The sequence below is a fragment of the Aythya ferina genome, assembly GCF_964211825.1.
Source record: "Aythya ferina genome assembly, contig: HAP1_SCAFFOLD_91, whole genome shotgun sequence".
NCBI lineage: Eukaryota > Metazoa > Chordata > Aves > Anseriformes > Anatidae > Aythya > Aythya ferina.
The window spans coordinates 452872-473756 of NW_028181426.1; the positions used below are offsets into that span (position 1 = coordinate 452872).

At 46.3% G+C, this 20885-nt stretch overlaps 2 protein-coding genes, 1 long non-coding RNA gene and 1 pseudogene across 7 annotated transcripts; all 4 read left to right on the top strand.

The window, feature by feature from the left end:
* Positions 1–228: 228 nt before the first annotated feature.
* LOC311428532 (zinc finger CCCH domain-containing protein 11A-like) lies at positions 229–20537 on the top strand. 4 transcript variants are annotated; one of them, XM_084539934.1, is made up of 7 exons: positions 2383–2429; positions 2814–2991; positions 3192–3311; positions 4091–4214; positions 4645–4847; positions 5526–5645; positions 6151–6184. In XM_084539934.1, the coding sequence occupies exons 2-5, from the start codon at positions 2938–2940 to the stop codon at positions 4758–4760; spliced, it is 414 nt and encodes a 137-aa protein (XP_084396060.1). In that variant the 5' UTR covers positions 2383–2429; positions 2814–2937; the 3' UTR covers positions 4761–4847; positions 5526–5645; positions 6151–6184. The 4 variants fall into 4 exon arrangements, with proteins under 4 accessions (XP_084396063.1, XP_084396062.1, XP_084396061.1 ...); XM_084539937.1 differs by lacking the exons at positions 4645–4847; positions 5526–5645; positions 6151–6184 and adding exons at positions 229–284; positions 20187–20537 and having other exon boundaries at positions 2377–2429; XM_084539936.1 differs by lacking the exons at positions 4645–4847; positions 5526–5645; positions 6151–6184 and adding exons at positions 972–1073; positions 20187–20537 and having other exon boundaries at positions 2377–2429.
* LOC311428539 (zinc finger CCCH domain-containing protein 11A-like) lies at positions 8474–10823 on the top strand (the record flags this gene model as incomplete). Its single annotated transcript, XM_084539942.1, has 4 exons — positions 8474–9074; positions 9298–9374; positions 10084–10276; positions 10747–10823. The coding sequence occupies exons 1-4, from the start codon at positions 8573–8575 to the stop codon at positions 10821–10823; spliced, it is 849 nt and encodes a 282-aa protein (XP_084396068.1). The 5' UTR covers positions 8474–8572.
* LOC311428540 (zinc finger CCCH domain-containing protein 11A pseudogene) lies at positions 10647–12374 on the top strand (annotated as a pseudogene). Its single transcript has 3 exons — positions 10647–11086; positions 11501–11562; positions 12107–12374. The product of its transcript is annotated as a zinc finger CCCH domain-containing protein 11A pseudogene (transcript).
* Positions 13673–14544, top strand: LOC311428523. The gene is made up of 3 exons (XR_014687758.1): positions 13673–13861; positions 14044–14070; positions 14454–14544. It is a non-coding gene; the product is annotated as an uncharacterized lncRNA (long non-coding RNA).
* Positions 20538–20885: the final 348 nt, after the last annotated feature.

A 20885-nucleotide genomic window follows, 5' to 3' on the forward strand; every position in this document is an offset into this window, starting at 1 on the left:
TCAAACTTCCATGCTAAGGAGCACCAGTAATTGTTAGAAGTAGCTGCAGAGGAACCTGCATGGCACTGGGTGTGTTTCTGAAGGTGCTAAAGGTCCGAAGTGACGATTCCTATCCATACTAAAGAAGAGAAGGAAACCTTGCACTTAACTACTGTTTTTATTCCCTTTGTCCAGCAGTCAAAAGCAGTAACTAATATGAGAACCCAACTTTTCCTCTCTTTATTTTAGATTTGGGAAAATTCCCTGCCAAAACAATATTTCCTGGAAAATTCACTAGTGTTTGTGTGAGTAAAAGCTTCCAACCTTTTATTATTAATTTGTAAGAACTATTTCATCCACTTTTGTCCAGAAGAGTCAGAAATAATTTGCACAGAAATGTGCAGCGTTTTAATGAAAGGGTTCAGAATCACTCTGAATTGAACTTTATCTGGTCTGGTTGCAGGTTTTGTGACATTTAGTGTCTTTAAAAAAAAAAAAAAATCAAAATTTCTGACTTCATATCAGAAAAAAAGAAAAAAAAATGCTTGTGGCGAAATAAAATCTGTTGCAGCTCTGCTCATCGAAAACTCATTGGCTGTTAAATTGGACCTAAGTCGTCTTCTCTAACCTTTCATGATCCTGCAGCAATGGCTGATGATGGATATATGGATTAGGGAACAGCACGTGATGGCAAACCTGTGGTATTTGCTACTGTACTGGGTCTGGCTGGAATGTTTACTTTCCCTGCAGCAGCCCATACAGTGCCGTACTCTGTACTTGTAGCTGGAACAGCAGTGTTATCACACCAGTGTTGTGTCTACTGCTGAGCAGCAGTGGCACAGCATTGGGCCTTTCTCTAACCCTCCTAGGGGGTGGGCAAAAAGGTGAGGAGAGAAACATCACTAGGGCAGCTGACCTAAACCAATCAAAGGGATATTCCATACCATGTGATGTCCCACTCAGCAATAAAAGGTGGAAACAGGAAGAAGAGGGGAGGGGTGGGCTCTCGTTGGGAAAACGTCGGTCCTCCTCTCGAACACCGGCTGCGTGCGTTGAGGCCTTGCTTCAAGGACGTGGTCAATCATGGCTCATTTGTGGGAAGTAGAGAGTAATTTCTTTCCTCTGCACTTCCATATAGCCTTCATTTATTTTGTTTGTTTGTTTTCCTCCCTTCTTTTTATTTTTCCTTTTCCCCTTTCCCTTTTTATTTCCCCTTAGTTAAATTGTTTAGTTCATGGTAGTCTTTATTTAATTATTATAATTTTTTCCCTTTAATTAAATTATCCTTATCTCAACCCGTGAGTTGTTCTTTGCTTTACTTCTCCCCCTCCTCATCTAAAGGAGGGGGAGTGAGAGAGCGGTTGTGGGGTTTAGCTGCTCAGCACGGTAAAACCACCACAGCTACAGCGCAGAAAGAAAAACCAAATTGCTTCCAAAAAATCAAAGTAATTCAAAATCCTTGGTATCATGCAGCCGTGCCACTGGCAAAGTGAGCATTCCCCTGCCTCTCAAAGCTTGCTGTACCCTTGATCTGCTGTCTTGCTGCTGTTAATTGATTGCAACTCTACATGTCTGATCAGGGCTACGAGTTGTTCTCGATATGGAGATCATACAACATCTACTGTGCACGCTTGTGTGTATAGATATGTTTATCCTGTATGCATGTACATCCGTATGCATATTTGTGTGCTGGCCCCCAGATCCCTCATGTTACAAAGCATCGGCCTCGAAGGCATACTCATCAAAATCTTTTGCAGAGCCTCCATTTTTTTCTAGTTCCCTCAAAATGAGAGAATTTTTACGCGCTCTCTGTGTCGAAAAGGCAAAAATTCTGATTTTCAGTGTCGCTCTCGCTAACTTTCTCTCACTCCCTCCTCGTGTGTGTATAAACACAGATGTGTGTATGCGTATGCACATCTGTGGATTTAGATGCACTGGTATGTTTTTTGCTGTACAGGTAATAAAGACGGGGAAAGGTTTTTGTGTTTTCTTAATAGGTGAAGAAATCTTGAAGACCAGAGATTGGAACATGCTGAATTTTAAATTAAAAAAAAAAAAAGAAAAAAAAAGTTAAATTGTCCGGCTGTGGAAGATGGAGCCTCATTTTTGCAGCCACTTTGAATCACGAGTTCATCTCTAAATGCGCTGTTTTTTTTTTTTGTTTTTGTTTTGTTTTGGTTTTTGTTTTTTATTTTTTTGAAGAGCTAACTAACCGTGGCTGCATCCAGTCTGAGAGAGCATTCAAATGGACTTGCTTCCTCTCTTAGTTATAAGCTGTTTAAAAGCGCATCCTATGTTTGAATTGTGGATGAGAGGTTCCCTTGGCAAAGTGAGGAGGAAAATTCTTCCTACCCCTTTATTATTAATTCACGGATTCAGTCTTGGTTCGGCCTACAGGAGCAGTTAACTGGAAGCCTTTGAAGATCGATAACTTTGCTGAGGTTGTCCAGGTAGGTGAAATCGAAGACCCACAGGGCCTGGAACGTGCTGTTTAATGCGTCCTAACTGTGTTCTAGAGAAGTTATTTGTAGCCATAGTTGATTATTGACTTGGATGTATCATCAGGTGGTTTTTTAAGGAGTGACTCCGTTTTCAGGCTTCCAGATGTGCTCCAGGTCATATTATTGAGGATGTGGAAGAGAACGCTTGCTGACAAAGCTCCTGGCAGCTTTACAGAACTTTAATATTTAGTTAGTTCATGTAACAGCTGATTTCAAGGCTTTGCTCTCTTTGAGAGACTGATAACTTGATTTGATTAACTGAAGAAAGCTGGAAAAATGTTTGTTCCTCATTATTTTTCACTTGTTACTTTCTTTCGGGTTACTTTTAAAAAGAAGATTTCACTGATCACAAGCCAGTAGAAGACTTTCAGCCCAAGCAAGGGTGAAGACAGCTCTCTCCAAGAGCAGAGGAAGTCCCTGTGGAGAGAACCCGAGCTTGTTAGCAGAACTCGTCGGCATGTCTAAACAAGGAGACGATTGCTACTTCTATTTCTATTCTACCTGTAGCAAGGTATGGCTGGCTTTCCTTTGCTTTGCTTTTTTTTTCCCCTTTTTTCAGGAAGGAGTAGATTAGGAGGAGGAAGCACACTGGTCTTTGGTTAACTTGAGAACCAGATAGATTGTGAATTCAGTTGTAGCACCATTAGGCAGCAGCATGGCCATTTTTGAGGCTGTACTCTATTTTCCTTGTTGGTTTCCTTTTGGTTCCAGGGAGACAAATGTGCCTACCGCCACTGCGAAGCTGCTCTGGGCAATGAGACGGTCTGCAAGCTGTGGCAGGAGGGTCGTTGTTTCAGGAATGTCTGCCGATTCAGACACATGGAAATTGACGTGAGTGCCTAACAATGTGTTCTCAAAATAAATCCACAAAAGCATTTTTCAGTGCCGTAGGTGTACTGATTGCGCTTTTGCAGGATAGATTTGTTTGCTTCAAAATCATACTGGTTTCTGTTACCAAGAGAGGGGGTGGGAGGAAGCAGAGGGAAATAAAATCAATGCCTTAGGTATGTCTTAGCAAGATATTTGTTTATTTTTTTTTATTAGATGCTGACAGTTTTCTCAAGAGATGCAGAATAGCTGTTAAATAGACTGCTAAAACGTGCTGGAGCAGGGGGGTAATAAACAGGCTGTTCTATCCTCATGGGAGCAGGCTTGATAATGAACTATCAGGTGTCTTCTGACCCACAGTCCTTCAGATAACGCTGTTGTAGCTGCCTGGGGTAGGAAGTGGGGAAAGTTAAAGGTGCAGCAGAACTAAGTCTCCAAGAAGTAGTTCTAGACAGGGTTAACCTAGGCAATTTCAGATGTTCTTTTTCCCTCTGAATAATCCTAGTATAATCCTAGGTGTATTAGTTTAAGCCACCCTCAAGTGATGTCTGAGAGTGCCTGTCTTCTCAAACTGAGTGATGACCAAACTAAATGTGCATAGTGGTTACAGCTTATGCAAACTTTGTGAATATGCCCAGAAATACTACACTTAACTGAGAAACTGACCTTTGGAATGCTGTTTCAGCACTGTGTTGTGACAGCTGTCACGATCTGGAGCTGTGCATCTCTTTGCAAGCCTCAGGTGCATGTTATCACGAGCTTTTCTTTCTTTCTGTCTTCAGAAAAAGCGCAGTGAGATTCCTTGCTACTGGGAGAACCAGCCGGGAGGCTGTCAGAAAGCCAACTGTGCTTTTCATCATGCAAAGGGACGTTACATCGATGGACAATTCTTACCACCAAGCAAGAGTGAGTTTAGGTCCTTTTTCTTTAAGCGCTGAAGAATTAATTTTGAGTATTACTTAGTGGGTGCCAATCCTGTAGGGGGCGTCAGGTAACTGTTCATTTGTGAGGGCAGGAAAAGGTCTGCAGTCATAGGTGTACTGCACCGAGTGTACTGCTGGTGTTTGTTTTCTGCTTTCGTGCTCAGCTTCTCTTTGCTTTGTGTGATGTTTGCCTTGCAGTTTGCTTCCTGTTGTTTCCTCTTTTGCTGGGTGGTAGGGAGATGTGTTGTTGTTGGAAGGGAAATCATTGTTCACGGTGTAAGCAGTGATGGGATGGGCAAAAGGAGATGCTGAATTCGTTGTCTGTGCGGGTTATCTGCCTTTGCTACCATCTCTTTGCATTGTGGTCAAAGTTTTAAACTGCCATATTACCGATGATCCTCCTCTTCCTCTAGCTACACTGCCAAGTCCGCCTGAGTGCGCGGACGATGATCTGAAAGTGGCTCAGATGTCACTGCAGCAAAACAAACTTTCTGTCCAGTCAAATCCCTCTCCACAGCTAAGGGGGTGACGAAAGTGGAAAACTCTGAAAATGTCCCAAGCCCTACACACCCTCCAGTGTTAATCAATGCTGCAGATGATGATGAAGATGATGATGGTGAGCATGTTTTGGTTCTTGGAAGGAATTTGTGCTGTAAATGATTGTGTAAATCTTTGTTTCTTGAAGGAATTTGTGCTGTAAATGAATGTGTTAAATCTTTGGTTCTTGAAGGAATTTGTGCTGTAAATGAATGTGTTAAATCTTTGGTTCTTGAAGGAATTTGTGCTGTAAATGAATGTGTTAAATCTTTGGTTCTTGGAAGGAATCTGTGCTGTAAATGAGTGTATAAATCACAGATGACCTGAGGTCTGACTAGCGATAGGGCAGGCAGTCTGGCCAGGTCACTGGTGGCTTTGTCTGGCAGTCAGTGGACAGAAGCTGAAACGTTGGAGGAAAGCTTAGAACCACTCCTGGCTTTAGCTGGTCTTTTCTGTAAAATTCTATGTGAAACTAGGAAGGAAATTTCTTTTTTCTGTCTGAAGAGCAATGTGTTGTGTAGTAGTTAAAGCTGCAGAGAGAATCTAGAGTCCTAGATGTTTTGTCCTAGTGTATTCTACTTAGGAGTTCATCAGGTCAGTGTAGCTGTTTAAAAACAAACAAACAAACAAACAAACAAACAAAACAAAACAGCAACAAAGTTTTTTATATGAACCATGGGCTGAAGTGTCACTGCATGAGCTACGTAATCATGACCAACCTGGTCTATGCATAACTGAATCGATTTTTCCCCTTCAGACCAACTTTCTGAGGAAGGAGAAGAAACTAAAACTCCCGTCCAGCATCCAGCTGCGGAAGGCAAAAATGGATTACGGGTGATTTCCACTCGGAAAGGCAGTTCTATTACTACTAAACAAGGTATGCCAGCACCTTAGTAGGATAAATCAGAAGAACTTGACAGTTAAGTCAAAAGCAGCGTGGTGTAAAAACACAACAAAATGTAGGGGTGCTGAATGGAGTCGGTTATTTCCATGATCTCATTTCTGCCATTAATACCATCATGTGCCCATTGGGTCAGAAAGGTGAACTCCTTTTCTTTACTTTTGGAGAACAAAACAGGGCCACAGCATGGAGTTTAAATGGCTGCACGTGCAGCCTTGCAACCACTGCTGATAAGCCATATCTAACGATAGAGGGATCTAATATTGTGTAAATGGATTAAAATTAAAACTACATTTTGAACCCTGAAGGATGAAAGGAGGGGCAAAATGCCATTGGTTCTATGGCTCTTTCACTTGTGAGGAGTGTTGACAGGCTTTATTCGAAATACTTCAGAAAGTTCCTGAGCGCTAAGAAGCCTGAGGACCTGCGGTCCTCAGTGAGTGCCTCTAAGCCTGTCTCATGAACTGTTTCCTGTTTTCAGAGGGCAATCTGAATTTTGGAATAAAAACACTTGAGGAAATCAAATGGCAGAAGATGAAGGAAAAAAATAAGAGACACGGTGGTGAGTTAATATTGCCTACTTTCTTATCCTGTTCACGGCAGGTGATGGTGACTGGGAGCTGCTTGAGGGACAGACTTCCATTTTTAGCTGGGGGCATAAAGCAACCTGATTCTCAGCCAGCTGGTATTCTAAATGGGAGTTCAAAGGGCAACCAGAGGCAAATTAGTCACCTCTCTTCTTTACATGCTCTGCTTGCTGTATTTTTGACAGTAACAAATCATTTAAAGTTTTTTGTTCTTTGTGATAGTTTTTTATGTTGGGTAAACTTCCTTATGTTTTGGTTGCTCTGAACAGAAGGTTCTTCAAGATCTTCTCTTCGTCCCGTTGATTCTATGATTTTTCCTGCTCCAGAAGAGGAAAATGTCCGGACAGTGGTGAGAACTGTGACAGTGTCTTCCAAGAAAGGTAATAATGAATGCTTTTGTTTTGATTTCATTACTCCTAAACTGGAGGGTTAAGCAATAATTAAAACAATTCACCCATGTTAGCCTTCTGGTGCTGCCTTCTGTTCAAAACGTGCTTTTATGCTTAAAGTCCCTGGTTGTACTGGAAAGATTTGGTGCTCAGGTTAAGTGCAGTGGCAGGAGAAAAAAAAAAGTGTCAGTATGCCAATAGGGGGGTAACTGAAAAACAGAAGAGTAACGAGAAGAGCGAGCTGTAGAAGCCAGTGCTATATAAGAAGCAATTTCTGAAGCATTAAAAAGGCGTACAGTGGCAGGTGTGGACACAGTATGACAGGTGTTTGTGTATAAATTGTTTAGAGCTGTGCAAATGCCTTTTAAAGGGAAAAAAGTGTGGAAGTACTTTTACTCGTAGACATTCACCTTAGAAAGGAATATTTCTCAGCATTTGCACCTAAGAATATTCTGCTTGCTTATGCAGCTTTGTTCTGCACAAAGTATAGGTGTCAAGCAGACTCAGATTCACTCTCTACTATCTCAGCTGGAATTTGAAGCAAGCACTGAGACTATTAATATTTTTTTTCCATGTTAATTATAGTTAAAATATGAGTTTGTGTGGTCTAGCTGTCAAAACAGTGTCTGACTAGGGTTTTTTGGACATGGGCTAACAGGATAATATTTCTGTTGGCTACTGGTTTCTGTGAAATAGAAAAAAAAATTCCCTTTTGTTTTAGGGGAGGAACCTGTGGTTCGAGTAGATCTTGCTGATAGACAAGGAAAACGGAAAGCCTCCGCGGGTGAGAACTTTTTACGAGCTGTTACGTAGGTGCTGCCTTCTATATATGACTGCATTAAAGAGTATTTGTGATGTATGAAAGGAAAATACATTGCAGTGGAGATCTGTGTTGACGGCAGAAACGGAAAAAAAAAAAAATAAATCATTTAGCAGCTGAAAGGCAATTCTATGAAAATATGCTTGAAAAAGAGAAGCTTATTGTTAACTGTTCTCAAACCTTCCTGCAAAGAAAAGTTCTTACAATATTCCTTGTTTTCTCTGAAGATGATGTAGGCAGCCTTCCAGTGAAGCGCAGCCTTGCTGAAAGGCTGGGGAAGAAGGTAGAGGCTCCGGGAAATGCTGACAAAGCACCCAAGAGAGAGACAGGTACTAAACGGGCATCTGGATTGGATTCCTGGGTTTCGTATTTAGTCTTTCTGTTTGTCCTTTTCCAGTGATGTTTCTTTTTGCATGTTGGCTGAGGTCATAATCACTGGGATTCAAAGTTACCTTTCCTGTCTTGTTTTGAAATGTGAACCTGAAGTTGACATTATGCAGCCTCCCTAATTCGTTCTTTTTCTGTTTTGCAGTTCGAGTTCCCAAGTCTCTGAAGGACAGGCTGGGATTACCTCCTAAACAGACCAGTACTGAGAGAGGTAACAGCTAGATCTTAAATATGCTTTCTCCTCCGTCCTTTCCACGAACTTGGACTGCTTTCATACATCCCTACAAACTAATTTAAACGAAAACAAAGAACTGACGCCTCTTGGTTGAGTGCTGAAGCTCTTCTGACAGCCACTATCAGAACTCTGGCTCTAGGTGTGTGTTTATTTTCTACTTGTGCCTTGTCGAGGTTTTTAGCTGCTTCTGTGAACCGTTACGTACAATTAGAATAGAACCACTGCCAGGAGCAGGAATTTGAAATGCAGTCTGAAAAAGTAATAAAGTAAAGCAGCATTTCTGTGTAGCAGTTCTCTCTGGATAGGGCTGGTCTTCAAAATACAAGTGGCTCAGAGGAGGAGGAGAATGTTGTTCTAAGGATATTGTTCTAAGATGCATTATTGGGAACGCTCAAGATGAGTTTTCCTTAGTGCTCTGACAAATTTTGGAGACTTAAAATATTGCTGGACTCTCTTTAAATGTTGGTGCTTCTCCTCATTTCTTGATGATGACAGGGAAGGCTGCTAAGCCGATGGGAGAGATCCATGTGAAAACACTGGAGGAAATCCGTCGTGAGAAAGCTCTTCAGAGACGCGAACCTCAAGCCAAAGCCGAGACTGAAGGGCACGGTAAAACTGAAGATTCCAGCGCAGGGGCAAGAGCTGCTCGTGCAGGTCGCATGCAAACTTTCTCTGAAGCCTTGTCTGAAAAAAAGAATAATCGCTTGGTAGAAGAGAAGAAAAAAGCAGGAGAATGCCATAGCAAGAGCAAAATTCAGGGTGAGTCCAAGAAGCAGCTCGCTCTGTCCGGGCCCAGCAAAGGGCAGGCGAAGGAGCCGGCAGGAAAAGTCAAGCCAGAAGGAGAAGTGCGTGTTAAAACCTTGGAAGAAATAAAGCGTGAGAAAGCTCTGCGGATGCAGCAGAGTGAAGGAGATGTGCCAGCTCCCTCAGCACAACCCAGACCTGCCCCAGCAGAGCAGAAATCTTTATGGAGCACAAAACTAACAGGTAATAAGATGCTTTAATGCCTGCCCCAGTGAGGTGCTTCCCATATTGAGCAAGTTCAGTTTGCTCAGGATCTGCTTCATGGATAAATGCTGAATGGCTTGCACATTGTAGCCTTTCTCTCTCTCTCTCATGGGACACAAGGAAATAAATGCACAAAGGAAACAAGTACCCAGCTTTCTTTATTTCTGCCGTTGACAACACTTTTTTTTGTCTTTTTTTAAAGCACCTGAAAAAGAAGAAAAGAAGGCAGTGGAATTGAACCGGCCTTTTCCTAAACTTTCCTCTGGACCTGATGTACAGGTGAGTCCTCTGTGAAGACACACATCCATTCGTACAATTTCTGATAATTCTGACAAGTTTTGTTACTCACCGTGTGCCACCCTCTTGAGTGTGTTCTTACCCTTCAGCAGCTGGTAGGAGCTGCAGTGCAGTCTAAATCCTATCGCCAGCAGCATTTCCAGACAACTCTGTAATCCTCAAACTTGGAATCAGTCTGTTTATACCACAGCAAGAAAGAAACCCTGTTAGCACCAGCTGAAATCTACACAGTTAACGTGGAGGGAATTCTTTTTGTTCTTACTGACTTGATCTGTCAGACATGAAGGATTTAATACAGAAGGCCAGAGTTCTGTGTTCAAGGAAATCAATCTGTCAGTGGATACTGTATAGGGGAACTTGTATGACTTTCTGCTGCTTAAAAAGAATGTGATAAATAGATGTACAGCAGAACACCCTAGCTGTTTAAAGAAGCTTGCCATAGTGGATATTGCAGATATGTGAGACTGCGTCCATAGTAAAGCATGGCTCTTGTTACAGGCAGAATTTTATGGGAAAACAAACAAACAAACAAACAAACAAAAAAAACAACAGTAACCTGAACGAGATTAATATGCTGTTCCACATCAAGACCATTTTGGAGGGATTGCTGATCAGATTTTCTTAACGAAATCTCCACGGATTTTATTTATTTTTTTTGTCCTATTCATGCACTACTTTTCTTTCCTTCTAGCCCACTCAGCAGAGTGGAACTCGTAAATGTCCAGAGAAGAGCTTTGAAGAGAGACGGTGGGAGAAGTGGCAACAGAGAGAACAACAAGAGAAGCTTCGGCAGGAGGAAGCTGCTGTCAAATCTACTGCTGGCTTCTTTAATACTGAACCAGCAGGGAAAGTGGCAGCTCAATTTCAGGGCCAGGAAGCTAAAAGTAAGTGTTGAAGGTTAAGAGTTACTTAGGTTGTCTTCTGAAATACAGACAGAAGATGACAATTCTCATGCTGTAACTCTGGCTGGGTGCATTTTGCCACGCAGTGCTACGAAGCGAAGGGTGTACTTTCTTTTTCTTAGTTTGTTTCTTTTCCTGCCAGCCAGATGTTAGGTAAGGAACGGGAGACTAGAAAATGCCACTACAAATGTGGACTTTGTAGAACAACTTAACTGTGGGACATCACTGCAAGGGAGAGGAAGCTGGTACAAGAGTTGCATACACTCTTGTCCTACTATAACTGCTGCTTTTTCCTTTCCTAGCGGGAGCGGGACTTTAAATATAAAAGCTGTCTATATTTGTGAACCTAGCTTGCACTTAGGATTGCTATGTGTCTGAGGTTTCCCTTGTCCTGGATTATTATTTACTGTAGCTCTTCGGTTTCTTTGTTCCTTTGTATGGCTTGTTGGTAGACAGAGTTTACTATGTGGAAAAGATTCCTGAGAATCCAGGCAATGGCGGTGTAATTGTGCTGGCCAAATGCATTTAAGTGTGTAGAAGGACTGTGGAAATGATTAAGAGAACCTGGATTTTTCCTGAGGCAGAGCAAGACTGTATCAGTTCTCTCTTCCTTTTACTCTAGCCAACTTTATGACATCTGCGAAGCCTTCGCGTGGGAAAGTCACTTTCCCCAAGAAGAAGGCACTGAAACGTAAGGCACCTGGGAGTTACCCGTCTGCCATAGCAGCTGTGGAACTACAGACTGCCTTTGATGCTGACATGATGGGACCTCCAGCCAGAAAAGCAGCCATGGTAAGGCCAGGGGCTAATGCAGCGATGGATCCCTTGTTAAATTTCTACCCTCCTCTATTTGAAAAGGTGGAAAACTCAAACGTTCTGCAGGCCTTCTGTTTCCTTAGAAATCCAGTAGCTGTCTCCAGGATGCTTGTAGAACCCTTCTGTATTTATGAGATGAATGGCACTCTTTAACCGGTACTCTGATGCTGTGATTTCTCTGGTGTGGGGGATTTTGTCCATTAATGCCATGTTCTTAAAAGACACCAGATCGTGAGTAACCTCCAGGTGAATGTGAACTTTCTTCAGGAGCACCTTGGTTTTGTATTTTGGCCACGGCTCCGCAATGCCAGAGGAGAAGCAGTGTGGAGGAAAAAGCTATTAAGGAATCTTTTACCCATGTGTCATAAATACTGTTTTGCTGCTTTCTAGGGTGTTTCAGACGTGCCGGAGCACGTCCCAGCCATCAGACTTGAAGAAAATCCCCAAAACAGGTGACAACCCCAACTTGTTCTTTTTCTTAATCAGTGTATATCCCCAGGGAAACATAAGTTCTGTCACATGTGGGAAAAAATGAGGGTTCTGAGATAATTGAAGCCAAAATCCATCAAAGGAATAAGTCACCTGAAACCACTTTCTAGCAGCTAGCAGGATTGCTTAATTAGGCTTTCTTGAAATGCTGCAAGTCAGCACAGCTTTCCGGTGACTTCTTGGGTTGTCTGAATACCTGAACGAGGATGAGGTGAAGTTCTACTTCCTCGTGAGGTGATAGATGATGAGTAGTGTCCTCTGCCTTTTGGTCCTCAAGAATGCCACCTCAACTCCAGGTGCCCTGGCTTCACAGATAAACCCCCAGACTGAAAAATGTACCTGGTAACACATCGGGCTCTAAATGTAGCCCTGGGTTGATTGATAACAATCCCTGTGTAAGATTGAAGCATAGGAGGGCTTGCCTACAGTTTTAAGAGCCGGTTTGCAGGAAAAGGATTTCCCGTTAAGAAATGGCATATCCTGATTGTTCTTTCTTGCTCTCCCAAGACCTGAAGTGCGTCTTGGAAGCCCGGAAAGATTTGAGGAGCAGATGGAGATGGATCTCGAGACCTCGACCTCAGCTTCTTCCCAGCCAGAAGAGGCACGGACACGCTGGCTGAGTTCCACAGGGAACGTGCCCTTATCTGCGGATGAAGATTTTGAGAAGCTACTTTGGGAAATCTCAGGAGGCAGACTGGAAGCCGAAATCGACTTAGACCCAGGGAAGGACGAGGATGACCTCCTCCTTGAACTCTCCGAGATGATTGACAGCTGAACTGCGTAGTCCTAGGGTATAATTAAAAAAAAAATTAAAATTAAAACTGTTCTTCTTGTTGGATACCCCGAGGTGATCCTTTTTCTAACTGAGGCTTTGCAATGAGACTTAAAGCACAGTCCGAAGTGGTAGAAATTGGCAGGATCTGCCCTCAGTTGTCCTAAATTTCCCTGCTGGTCAGAGTTAAGGTCTTGTGCATCCATTCTGTAACTATAGGTGGTTACCTTCGATATCGAGAGGACAAAGCACTTCTTTTGGCACAGAAAGATCTCCATTGGCACGCCATGGTGGCTGCAAATCGATCTTCTGATGGAGCGATGCTCTGAAGGCTTAAATGTAAAGCTTCTTCCTTCCTCCGCCCTTGGCACAACTCGATGTTGGGCACATTGTGAAGCTTCGGTGTTCTGATTTCTCGGACAGTTGATAGCCAAATCCTGGAGTTACTATGTCAACTCTTGACTTTTACTCGTGTATGCCATTGTTTTGACTGTACCCGTGTCAGATGATGAAGCTGTAGGGGTGGGAGGGAGCAGAATCGTTGTTCCAGTGTGTTGTGGACCAAACTTGCTGCCAGGAATGGGGGTGGGGGTCAGCCCACCCAGCCTTCCTTTCAATTATCAGGGAGGATCAAATGGTGAAAAGCAGCAGCTCTGCCATGCGGCTCCACTACCCCCACTCCCTTCTCTTGTGCTATACCAAAGTTCCCCCAGGCTTTGGTTGGTGCTTTTTGCCTGTGTGAGGACTCCGGGGCGAGCAGTCGGGACTCTGCCGCAGTCACAGGGTCGATGAAGGGTTGTTTAAGTGCCTCTTGGTTTTAAAAGTTGCTCCCCTGAGCTGCTGGCTCTGCTGCCTGCTACAGCAAATGTTCGGGTGCCATCAGCATCGCACTTGGGCGTGGGCACTGACCCTGCGGAGGACAGAGCTGAGATTCGGGTGTATTGTGTACCCTGCCACCAGCCATCGTTTTTTTTCCCCTAGCAGATCAATTTTGAATTATTTTCCGAACTTTTCGCGGCACGGTAGGCACTTCCCGCTATGATTTGTGAAGCTGTGGGGGCCCTCAGGCATTTGCTGCTGGCAGAGGAAAAGCGCTTGTCGAATTTGTTGTAAATACTTAATGTTTGGACAAAACCACGCGTCTCTGTGTGTGTGTGTGTGTGTGTGCTGTGACGCCCCGGCCCCACCAGGGAAAACCTCCGCCGACGAAACTGCTGCTGGAGCTCACGCAGGCCTTCATCGTGCCGAAGGACTTCACGGGGACTTCTGGCGGCTCAGAAATGGGGGAGAAAAAGCAAACTCAGGAGGAAGAGAGCTCAGAGACTGCGCCCACCTGCCCTCGCTTTCCCTTCACCCCAAGAAGTCCTGTTCTACCATCAGCCTTCGCCTCTTCTGCCTGCGGTGCTGGGAGCGGGAGCGGCGAGGCGGCAGCAGCCATGGCGTACCGCGGGCAGGGCCAGAAGGTGCAGAAGGTGATGGTGCAGCCCATCGTATCCTTCCTGCGGCTGGGGGGTGCCGGGGAGGTGGGTGGGGGGCGGCTCGGACCTCAGGGGGCTCGGCCCGGGCCTTGAGGCCTTGTCGCGGGGCCCTGAGGCCTCGCTGTGGGGTTTGGGGCCTTGTCCCGAGCCCGGAACTGTCATCCCCATGCTGAGCCCTTAACGCAGCGCCCCAGAACCTCATCTTCTGCTACCTGCAGAACGTGAGTACCGCGGGGAGGGGGCGGGGATGGGGATTTGGGGAGTGTGGGGGGAGTGGGGAGGGTCTGGGGATTCCCCTCGGTGAGTTTTCGGCTCCTGGCTGTGTCCCGGGACGGGTTTGTGGGGGATGGAGAGCTGTGCGGTGTGCTGGTGGGCACAAGGAGCCCGGCATTTGCCCCTCGTGTAGCCGGGCGTGCAGGGGTGTTCCCTTGTGACTGGAAACGTGTTCTTCACCAAACGTGTAGTATTCACCCGATGGTATAACGCTCAAATGTCAGATTGCACATTGGAACTGCCCCTGAGAGTTGCTCCTCGGAGTGTTTGGGAGCTGAACAAAAGTGCTCAGTGTTTGTGGCCCGACTTACTCTCCTCCTTCGTTCTGCAGAGGTCGAGGATCCAGGTGTGGCTCTATGAGCAGGTGAACATGCGGATAGAAGGCTGCATCATCGTGAGTATCCGCACGTCCCCATGTTACATCTTTCATTTTGCCTCATTCACAGTCGTGTTTTTTGGTCAAGAAAAGTTATCACAAGGAAAAAGAGATTTGTACTTCTCTGCCTTTCCCCTCGCCCTGCCCTTCCCTCCCGCTCCTGAGCCCTTCGTCAGGCCTTGCTGGGCCCTCTGTCCAGCTGTCTGTCCGTCCATCCGAACCTCTGGCCATCTGTCCCACCACCCTGCCCCGTCCCTGCCCTCTCCCTAAGGAAGCAAAGAGTCCCCGGGCTGCCTTCATGGGGGGGGGGGGGGGGAGGGAGAGGGGAGGTTCTGCTGATAAAAAAATGAAAGATTTCCCCCTTAACGGGCGCCTTGCTAGTTCTTTCGAGTTCCAACCTTCTGCCTTCCTTCCGTAGCAGTGCCTCTAAGGGGTGCGCTGTAAGGCAGCCCTCATCTGGCACGTTGCTCCTCCGTTCCCCCAAGGAACTGCCTTCAGGATCTGACTAACTCTGGATGCACCCGGTTGTCGCCTTAATTTCTCCTTTAGCTTGCTGAAAACAAGCCGGTTGGGTGACCTTTTGCGTTTCTCGCTTAAAATTTGGATCGAGGAGGTCTGTGTTTCCTTACGCTGATGAATTTAAGAAGATCTTGCATCTAAGAAAGGGAACAAAAGCTGCTGCCCAGCAGCGTCTGGCTCAGGGAGGAGTGAGAAAGCTCTGTGCAGTCCCCAAGGTCCGTGCAGCAGGAGGCAGGAGGTGCTCCAGGCTCACAGCAGCAGTTCCCCTGCGGCCTGTGCAGGGAGAGGCCCCTGGTGGAGTAGGCTGTCCCCCTGCAGCCCATGGGTCCCCCGTGGAGCAGATCTCCACGCTGCAGCCCCCCTGCGGGTGGAGGAGCCCCCGGTGGAGCAGGTGGCTGTGGCCTGGAGGAGGCCGCGGCCTGTGGAGAGCCCCCGCAGGAGCAGGCCCCGGGCTGGACTGGAACAGGCTGTGCTGAGCCTGCTTTGCCCGTGACGCTCCTTGTGGAGTGATCTCCCTGTCCTTCTGGCAGCCCTTGAGCCCTTGCCAGCCTCTTTTCTCCCCTTGGCGTTGGAGGAGGGGCAGGGAGAGAGCGCTTGTGCTGGAGCTCAGCTGCCCAGCTGAGGAAAACCACCACGGCTCTGTCTTGCCGCTGCTGCAGCACGCTGGTAGCAGCCAGCACCGTCTGTTCTTCGAGCCTCAGCAAGCCCACAGCATCTTCCCAGAAGGGATCCCTTTCCTTCACGCCTGACAGGCGCCGCCTCCAGAGGCTGAGGGCTTGTGCCCCGTTTGCAAGCGCTTTCTCAGTGCCCCCTTCCCCAGAGACTGATCCCAGCTGCTTGGCTTCACTGCCCTCTGCTGCCAGGCTCCCGCAGCTGCTATGCCAGCAGCACAGCGAACATGCGGATAGAAGGCTGCATCATCGTGAGTATCCGCACGTCCCCATGTTACATCTTTCATTTTGCCTCATTCACAATCGTGTTTTTTGGTCAAGAAAAGTTATCACAAGGAAAAAGAGATTTGTACTTCTCTGCCTTTCCCCTCGCCCTGCCCTTCCCTCCCGCTCCTGAGCCCTTCGTCAGGCCTTGCTGGGCCCTCTGTCCGGCTGTCTGTCCGTCCATCCGAACCTCTGGCCATCTGTCCCACCACCCTGCCCCGTCCCTGCCCTCTCCCTAAGGAAGCAAAGAGTCCCCGGTCTGCCTTCATGGGGGGGGGGGGGGGGGGGGGAGGGAGAGGGGAGGTTCTGCTGATAAAAAAATGAAAGATTTCCCCCTTAACGGGCGCCTTGCGAGTTCTTTCGAGTTCCAACCTTCTGCCTTCCTTCCGTAGCAGTGCTTCTAAGGGGTGCGCTGTAAGGCAGCCCTCATCTGGCGCGTTGCTCCTCCGTTCCCCCAAGGAACTGCCTTCAGGATCTGACTAACTCTGGATGCACCCGGTTGTCGCCTTAATTTCTCCTTTAGCTTGCTGAAAACAAGCCGGTTGGGTGACCTTTTGCGTTTCTCGCTTAAAATTTGGATCGAGGAGGTCTGTGTTTCCTTACGCTGATGTCCACGCTGAAGGTGCAGAAGGGTTCCGTGCTGTTGCTTGGGTCAGCCTTGTTGCCAGGTTTGGAATGTTTAGCCTACCGGTGCTTCGGTGCTGTTGGGCTGCACTCAGAGTGTGAGCTCTGGGCGTTATTTCTCAAATACTGCGTTATTTGAGCGTACAGACCCGAGATATTCTGCGGAGAGGTGATTTAAGGCACGTCAGAACCACCGCTGCGGCGTGTGCCAGCGTCGGACGCCCGTTCGAGTGATCGGGCGGAGCAGGTGAGTTGAATTTGGTGCTGGGTGGCGAGGTGGTGTTGGGGGAAGAGCTAGGCTAAGGAGAGCTTCCTCTTGCTCTGCCCCTTCCCATCTCAAATGGCCGCTTCCTGGGGAGATGGGTTCGTTGGGAGGTTAACTACAACGTTACAGTGAGGATGAGGAATCACCTTTAGTCCCGTAGGTATTTGCTGCCAGGCCGCAGCGTTGATTTCAGAAATTGTATTTAAAAAAGGGAAAAGAAAGGAAAGATGTATTCTTTAACATACTCTCTTTTCTCGGAGAGTAGATGGAGGAGCTTCAGCCGTGCCCTTCCTCCGGAAACGATTCCCAGTGTCTGCTCAGACACTGAGGAGGAAAATGGAGGAGAGCCACCCGATAGAAATAAAGGAAAGAAGGGGTCATGGATTAAGGGAAAAGCACTACTTAAAAAATTGGTGCTCTCTAAAAACGGGTTAAGGGTTTGGGACCTGCAGGTGCTGCCTACACCTGTGTGCGTTGCAGTCGTGCCTGTTGCCACTGAGCAAAACGGGGAGAGCTGCTTTGTCGAACGCGGCGTGTTAAAGCACGTGCCACTGCCTGGAAGAAAAGCACGGACTTCCCTCGTGTGGGCCTTCTTCCCTAGCGATCTGTGGTTTACCTGATGGTTTCCCATAAGCTGAGAATGTTTAAAAGAAAAAAAAAAAACCAAAAATCAAAAACCAACACCAACGTTGAGAGTGGTGAAGCAGATCCTCACGTGGGGACTCAGAATCAGCGGTGACCTCACCATGCGAAGCATTGTGTGTGCTTCGGGTTGGGGCTGCTGCGAGCCTCGCAGCGGGGAGGGAGAGCGGATCCGGGGTGCCTCTGTGTCAGCCCTCTGCCCTGGTGGCTTTGTGAGCACTGAGAGTTTGACTCCTGTGTTCCCAGCTTTCGCTTCCGCACCTGCGGTGTGGCAGAGCCAGCGAGCTGCTTGCTCAGCTGGAGGAGGAAGAGGAGTGACCTCAACATTGCCGAGGTAAAGCACAATTATTGAAAAGATTTGGCAAAGATGTGGGTTGTACCAGCGCGGCTGCTGCAGCTGCAGCAGATCCTGGAGCATTGGAGAAGATAGAGAGGGTTTTCTTCATGAAAAGAATGCTGTTAAAAGTGTTTTCATGCCAGAAATTAGGATAAACGCCTCTGTTGTTTGACATCCTCTATTGAGCTGGCACATTGGCATTACAGCGTACCTGGCACGCTGTTTGTATTAAAAAAAAAAGGTATTTTATTCAGGGCAGGCCAGAAACCTGCCTTGGCACTTGCACATCGCAGCAATGCTTACAGACCCTGCATCCTGGCTGCCAGGCCAGGATCTAAATCCGATGGTGCTGTTGGTAAACTGAAGCTCAGGAAGCGCTTCTGGGTTTTTTTGTCCTTCCATGTGAATTTTTACCCTGTGAAGATGGTGTATTAAGCTATTTTCGTAACAACAAATAGGTTTAAAAGCAGTTTCAGTTTAACATCTACACGCTTGGGTGTTATTAACAGAGCTTTGTATACTGAGCTGGTGCTTGGTAGGAGAAAAAACATCAATCTTACCTGGGAAACCTGGACCCCCTCAGCTACATACTGCTATGAGGAAACTCAGATGTAAGAACACACTTAAATAACACCTCACCAGAGCTGTTGTGCTCCTGACCACCAAAGGCACCTTTTTCCAACACCGTCGTACTGGAAGTTGATGCAGCTGGTTCCATCCGTAACGTGTGACTGTACAGTGCTGTAAAAGAACTATTTTTTCACAGCTTTGGAGAAAGTGAAGCAGAGAAAACCACGCATAACCACTGATACCTGGACCCCAAACTGCCACAGGCTGACGGTGATGCCCACTGGATATCTCCTGATACCCTGCTGCCTTCTGACTGCTCCAGCAGAAGTCCCGTTTTAATTAGCCAGCAGGTCCCTCTGAGGGAGGGACTTTGCTAAAACTCCTGCCGTAGGAAGTATCCTACGGGAGCCAAGTTGCTAAACTGATGTGTGGTTTTCCCTTAACCCCCTCACCCCTGACTTTCCAGCTCCTGACAGCACTGCCCACGTGTGCAGTGTCACCGTGTGCCAACTAGGTGCCAGCTGCCATGGTTTATATATTGTAAAATTAGTGATTTGGGACTCGTGAGCACTGAGGAGAGGCTAGCAATTGCTTAAGAGCTTTCCTTGTGTCGCTCTGGGGCAGGGAGATGGGTGAAACATCTTAGGCTTGAAAGTGATTCCCTGCAGAGTGACGTGCTCAGATCTGCACAACAGATCTGTCGTTTTGGTCACCTTATTAGATCCCTGCTTGAGAGGTTGCTTGCAAGAATCGATTCCTCTTCACCTTGATGTGTCAAGCTAAAGAGAAATCTGTGCCGAAGCACTGTTTGATCAGACGAGTGCCTCAGTTCAGGATTGTTCTTTGACAGCTACAGAAACAGCAGGACGATCAGCGCCTTCAGGAACAGATGAATTTGATCTTGAGGCTGTCGTAAAACAGGTCCCTGAAGTCTGAAGACTCTTCAAATAGTTTGGGCCAGCAAGGAGCAGCTGTACGTGGCGGCTGCGGTAACTCGGGGCTCCGAGTCTCAGAGAGCGTGGTGAAAGGTGACCCCCAGCTGGCTGCTGGAGGAAGCTGAGGCAGCGTTCAGCTCTAACCTTTGCCTTCTTGGCTGGCGTCTTTGCACTCCTGCTGTCAGTGGGTGTTGAGTGTCCTTCCCGGCAGCCTCAGAACGTGCCCTCAGATGTAGGCAGCATTTAGCAGCTAGAATTCCCTCAAATAGAAAGAGTACAAATGATGCGTTTTCTGCTTTTGCTTTGGAACTCTTAGCTTGAGGTTTTCCTGCAGGCCATGAGGTTTCTTGCAGCAGCAGGGATGAGTTGTGTTAGCAAGAGGCTGTTCTGTGCTTCGACTGTGGGAAGATGAATGGTTACGTGTGCACCGTTAAATATAACTTGACACCTAGCACACCGCACTTGCAGCCTGTGGGGTGCTTTAACAAGCAGGTAAATCAGCAGAGGCTGTTTTGCAGCCGGGGTGATGCTGGGTGATTAAAAAGCAGGGGCAGAACAAGGAGTTTCTAGTGTTTGTTCTTGCTTGTCATCCGACTCTCCACTTCCACTGTTCTTTAAAAAAAACAAAAACAAACAAACAAACAAATAAAAAAAAAAAAAAACAAGCAAGGGGTAAGCATCTTAATATCTTTATTATAAATGGAAGGCACAAAAGAGGCCAGCAACAGAGACTGTCCAAGAGAAATGCTTTGTGCTTTATAAACAAACAAGGAAGTACCCTTAGGTGGGTGTGATAATCCTCCTCTAATGCGTTTTTGGGGTGCAAAAATAGATTTGTTCCTTTCTTGCTCTTCTCTGCAGGACAAAGGCAGAATAGGCACTGCAAAGTTAGACCAGGGAGGTCAGTTTGTTCCATACTGAGAAAGACAAGTCTGTAAAACAAACTAGACAGACTTTCTTTGTACTATTTATCTTCCGTCAGCAAAGGCAAAGCTTATGACACTTGTTGGTGTGTGTATATATATTTATCCAGTGCTCTCAGAACAAAATTTTGATTTGAAGAGGGCACACAGATCTGATTTTTTTATTCTTTTCCAGTAAATAGTATAATAAGCACTGGTATATTTGTATAAAATCAGAGAAATACAAAACAAAAGACTGAATATTATGTGGTATGCATGACATTAAAAAAAAATGGTGGTTTCAAAGCAATATGTACCCTGGTGTGTTTGCCATATACTAGAGTCCAGCTTAAAGTGCACGTGATGTGTATTGCATTTTGATATTAATCTCTATGTACAATGTTTTGCATGTAATTTATATGGTTCTTGGGAGAAAAAAAAAAAAAAAAAAAACAACAACAAAAAAAGAAAACCCCCAGAAACCATAGATCCACCCAAAAACCACCGTAAACCTACCTGATGTTCTCCAAATTCCACAATTTACCCTTTTCCATCACGATGACCACGGAAAACCCAACGAAACCCAATGGAGACCCCAAAACACGTCAAAAACAGCCCTAAGAAAAACGACATCACCCCCAAAACTGGAAGAAAATCC